Raw genomic sequence first — 5,551 nt, forward strand, 5'->3', positions numbered from 1 at the left:
GAAAAACAGAAAAATGGAGGAAAACCCCTCCACAAACCTGACTCTGCGATTTAGAGACCATGGTCTGAGAGAATCATTAAAAGAATCGTGTTCAAGAAAGCCAAGTCACACCATGCTGGTTCATGAATGAAGCCAATAAAGCAAGCACTGCAAATGAGATGTACGATAAGTATATTGTCCAAAACAAAACCTTGTGTCAAATACAGAACTCTACGGTGCCGTGACACGGTGCTGGCTGCCCGTGAGCTAAGGGCTGAGCACACACACCTGGTAGCTGGGAGTTACGGAGTACTGGATCCCCGTGGCCGACTGCATGGTCTCCGAAACTGCCTCATAGACTGGCGGGGCCGGGGCGAGCACGCGGTGCTGGTGCGGGAAAGCCTCGGTGCTGCTGGTGATACGTCTCTGCTGCGACGCATACACGGGTGACTCCTGCTCATCCAATCGCCGCTTCATGCTGAACTCATGCTCGGGAAGCACTACAAAACCTGGGAAAAACAGATCGGTTAGCACAGGGAATTGATCCAGCGCTCCTGTCCTGCGCCGTGGGTGACGCTGAGATTGCTGCCAGCAGGTAGGGCGAGTTTCTGTCTATTCAGGTACTGACATCTTGAGATGGGAAAGTGGAATTAAAGATTTAACTTTCAGCATAGAACATGCAACCATATCTTACCACAAAAAGTATAGCCTTATTGTTGTAGTAACTTGAAAGTTAGTGATTTCTTTAGTCTCACTTAAAGGATGTTGCTAACTGAAGCATCTGAAGCACACACAGACCCTGAGTGACACAAAGCTCGTGAACGCAGTGGTTGAACGCAACAGAATGGGGTAGGATGTGTTACCTACACACAGTTTATACTGACATCATAAAAAAACCCCTCTTGGACAGTCCAGGTAGGATGACAGACAGCTGTGAGAGATGCTTTAAGACACGGGGAAAAGCAGGATATGGAATCAGAGTTTGAAGTCACAAAGCCCCAAAGTGTTCTGCATTTAATACACGTGTATTAAACACATTTCGTGTGTAACCTCAGGGAAAGACACAGGGTTGCTATAGACCCAGGTCTGCTATACCAGGAGTATTTTGGATACCACATGCCACACATCTGTGGTGCTCCCAGCATCCTGGCCCCACTCAGCACCTGGATTCCTGCCTGCCTGCCGGGGAGCATGGATCAGCAGCTCTCTCACTTACTCCCCAGTATTTTTCTTCATGTTCCTGCCCAACTTCAAGTTGCTTTTAAGCAACTTGATTTGACTTCAAATCTGACAGGTCATTCTGCCACTGTCCCACTCCAAAAGGAGCCAGGAATTCCTGGTTCTGTTGGATTGAACTACTCACCCCAGTACTCTACTGCAAGCAAATTCCAGGGCTGTTTTCTGTCCATTGATAGTTACTGCCATCCTTGAGATGTTATCTGCTGTTTCGTAAAAGCACAGGCAGCCTATTAAGATGTTTGAGGGACAGAAAACAGTGAAATCCACCTTATTCTGCTTCAGGACCTCTCCAAAGCAAGGCCTTTTCAGTTCAGTGCAGTTAGACACATCCATTACAAAGGCAAACACATGGATCAACAAGAGGGAATGACGTTCCCTCAGAATAATGGTACAGCAGCCAACTGAGCCAATCCCCACCTACCAGGTCAGGACAGCTCTTCACAGTCTAAATCTGTCATTAATCAAATAACCCAAAGATCATTTACTAACATCTCATGTCAAATATGGAAACAGCAACCAGCAGGACAGAGGTGCAGATTTTCCCCTCCATGACATAAAACATAAAAAGATTTGGAAAGATTTGTTTTGGAAGGGACCTTAAAGATCATCTCATTCCACCCCCTGCCATGGGCAGGGACACCTCCCACTAGCCCAGGCTGCTCCAAACCCCAATGTCCAGCCTGGCCTTGCGCACTTCCAGGGATCCAGGGGCAGCCACAGCTTCTCTGGGCAACCTGTGCCAGGGCCTCCCCACCCTCACAGGGAAGAATTTCTTCCCGGTATCCAATATAAACTCTCCCTACTAGTCCTTCCTTTCACCTGGAGAGGGTAGGACAACAAGGAAGATGATTTAATTTCTTTATGAAGTTACTCTTCAAGTTTAACCTCTCAAGAGGTCCCCAAATCACCTGGCAGGTCACAGACAGGAAGCAGAGGAGGACTCCTTGCTCCAAGTAAAGGGGAAAGCTCATCAACTGCATCTTAATTGCAAGTTACAAACCCTAAGTAAGCCTGACCCCCAGCACACACTCAGCAAGCAGAGGAGCACACTCCACGAGCTCATTTTTCTAATGGTGCCTGCACTGGCCACATCTTTTTAACTGGTCTGCTGACAAATGAAGAGCCAGGCAGGTTAACATGGAGCAACTCCTCTCAGGCACAGACCACATTTAGCTTTGCAAAAACATAGTTTTATGCTAATAAGGCTGGGACTAAACTGAGTAAATCTGGCCTCACACCATCCACCCACGAGCAGAGCTGGCCAGGATTTTGCATGACAATGGCTGAGTGCATGAGTAAAGTCTGGGCAAAGCTTTGGTGGCAGCTATTTATAACCCTCTCACCAACTTGGATACCCTTCTGCTCCAAACACTGGTCCCTCAGCCAGTCCTGCCACCTGCTTTTGATCTCCCAGGCTGGTTCTTCTCCCCTCACCCTTTCAATAATTGTGTCTAGATACACGTGGTGTAAATGTGGCGTGGTGGCTGCTCAGTGTTCCAACTTTGAGTCTCATTTCCCAAAGCAACATTCCACACTCACCCCTTCAGATGGACTAACCAACCCCTAAAGCAGAGGCTGTTTGAGGGCAGAAGATGGCTGGAAGACTCACGTGCCCTTACGAGGATTAAAATGCCACCTCAGGCTGTCTGAGAAGACTTTTCCCTACAAAGCTACCAAAATTCTTGGCCTGTGAGGCCACGGGAATCATGACAGCACCAAGGATCCATCACCACACACACACCAGCAACACAAACACCAGTTTTTAAAGCTCCCGATTCCTGCAGGCCAAGCATACAATCTTCCAAAAATCTAGTCTGCTTTATGGTTGACATTAAAACTTCTGTGAAGTAAATAATTTTTCTCATAAATGAGAAAAAGCTCATGTACATTCATCTTCCCTCTGAATTCCCCTCACCTTCACCAACTGAGTTTGGACTCTACTTCTATCCAAGCACTGGACCTGCCTAAACTGTGAAATTTTGTATTATATACAGGTATGTATATATACATGGACAATACACAGGTAACAGTCAATAGCACTGTTAGTGCTAGTTACCTAGGAAGTCAATCTTCCTAGACGACACCATGCTAACTCCTACCAGGGGTCTGCAATCCACTGAGTAAGAGTATCTCCCAGCAAACCAGCCCGTAATGAAGATTGCTAATTGACAGGCTTTATTAATCCTAGCAGAGAGATGATGATCTCGAAGCTCTGCTGTACTAGACAGAGTCTAGTGATGATAACTCTGCATCCACCAAGCTCTACAGAGAGAGGAAAGCAAACCAGCACCAGAACAGTGACCGGTCTGCATCCTGCAGGAGATATGATGCTAAATGGTCCCTAAGTGCATTCATTTCCTCACTGAAGTCCTGTTAATCTTGACCAGGCATCTCCCACTGACCTCTTCTGCTCAAAGGCTGGAGAAATCTGTTGTGCAGCAAGTCCTACCCCTCCTACAGCCCACCAAAGAGCTGAGGAGGGAACACTGAGATGAAACCCAAGACTAGACATGTCATTTTGAACAGATTTAGCCAAAGCATGCTGCTCAAAGGGTCAATTCCACCCACTTCCACCCTCAGTAACAACTGATTTTTCCTTAATGATGGCAAAGCCCAGCTAAGAGAGAGGTATTTTGAGAATAAACATACAATATCAAAGACTTGTACCAAGCATTTTCCCTCCAGGTTACTCAATACTACGCTTATGTCATCATCTCAGAAATGTAGCACACATCTCCGGCATCCCCTTATGGGCTTTGAAGTGTAGATTTAGAGAGCCCCAATTCAAACTGCACCATCTGTAACCTTAATTTGAGGTTTGAAAAGCCTTCAAAATACAGCAGGGACTGAAAGTAAGTCACAAAATTCAGGTACTTTCCTTTGTTAAAAGCATTAACAGGAGGCATGTAGATCTTAGCACTGCCTGAGCAGACCAAGTCAAGAATTGCATTCCCCTTCCCCAGCAGTGTTTCTACCCAAACTCCCTATTAACTCCACTTAGAGCACACTTCATTCCATCTAGGGGAGGATGAAAACTACTGGGGTTTTTTTTCTGAGGTTTTTAGTGCTCCCCTTCACAGGAAAAGGATGCTGCATGGGAACACACCTCTGGATCTTCCCACCTGCGCCACCTCCCAGCTCACCAGCTCCGTGCCACAGGTAGGATGCATCAGGCAGAAACACACACACAGGATCCTCAGCTGGTAAAGCAAAGGAAAAATTAAGAAAAGCTATGTTGGATTTCAGTAACAATACTAGAATTATGCAATTCTACCTCGCCGACTTCATCAGAGGGTTTCCCCATCCATCTGCCTCACATAAGCCGGTGGGACAGATAAAGGCAAATGGAGCACATCCCTTTCCCTCTGGTACTGAGGGAAGCAGAGGAGTGGCAGTACTGACACAGAAAGAGAAGGAACAAAGTGGGGACAAGGCTGGTGGAGCACTGCAGGGCTCTCCTCCTGCCTGCTCACTGCTCCTTGGGAGCAACAGAGGCACAGGAGCCCAGGTGCTCTCCTCCTCCCTTGCAAAACTGCCTCTCTGGTGGCAGCTCCGCTCCCCAGTGTGTTACCACATAATATCCCCAAAATCTCCATTATCTCTATTGCAGGTTTTCCCACCAGATAAGCAGGGTCTTCTGGCATTAGAAATCAGCTGGTAAAGTAAAAAAGAAAAAGCCAAATAGAGACTAGGAAGAAAGCAAACCGGGAAGGTGCACTGTCTCAGCACCTGTTGGAAACTCAACACACCTGTGGATAAACACCACCTTCACCAAGGAGCTGTGAAAGAGCCACCAGAGAGGATTTTGGTCCCCCTGAAAAAGTGCAGGGAAATTGCAGAGCTGCAGAGGATTTGTTTAACACATGTGAGGGCTTTTTAAAAGGTTTTCTTTCAAGGGAGAGAGGACTCAAAAGTCGGGAGCAGCAAGTGTAAGTCTCAACTCTGATCCCAGAACAGTCACGGATGTCCTGCAGGACACATCCTGCATAGGATTATAGACGAGTACGTCGCAGTGCCTGCTGGAAAGGAGCTGGCAGTGCTGCTAACCCAGCCACACGACTTCCAGAACATGACCCAGCTTGTTCAGCAGTCACTGCTATACTTTGTTTGTATGGTGCCACACAGCCCGGATCCCCCGCCCATAGCACAGGGATAACCCCCTGGCCACCCTACAGAGAGGCACATCCAGGACCAGAGCATCATTCCAAAATGAAATGAGAAACATTCTTAGAAAAAGGTGTTGGAAAAGCACGACCTGAAGCTTTGGGAGCAGTTAGGAGAGTTTTCGGGGGAAACCACATTCTAAGAAACCTTCTCATTTCATTTTGGAATG

General features: G+C 47.1%; 1 protein-coding gene across 3 annotated transcripts in view; it reads right to left on the bottom strand.

Moving 5' to 3' along the window:
* Nucleotides 1–6: 6 nt before the first annotated feature.
* Nucleotides 7–5,551, bottom strand: part of LOC121672580 (paired amphipathic helix protein Sin3a-like) — a 9,269-nt gene continuing 3,724 nt past the window's right edge. For 2 of the 3 annotated variants that reach the window (XR_006018899.1, XR_006018898.1), the window contains exon 2: nt 7–488. Coding sequence is in view for 1 of the 3 variants with exons in the window: in XM_042045274.1 (XP_041901208.1) it covers nt 247–488; nt 4,325–4,388 (306 nt within the window). In the remaining 2 variants the exon portion in view is untranslated. Of the gene's footprint in view, nt 489–4,324; nt 5,321–5,551 lie in introns of those variants that run through there. The other variant, XM_042045274.1, reaches the window with a different exon arrangement.

The sequence above is a fragment of the Corvus kubaryi genome, unplaced genomic scaffold (assembly GCF_017639235.1).
Source record: "Corvus kubaryi isolate FWS band 111438036 unplaced genomic scaffold, C.kubaryi_AGA036_p1.0 62820, whole genome shotgun sequence".
Taxonomy (NCBI): domain Eukaryota; kingdom Metazoa; phylum Chordata; class Aves; order Passeriformes; family Corvidae; genus Corvus; species Corvus kubaryi.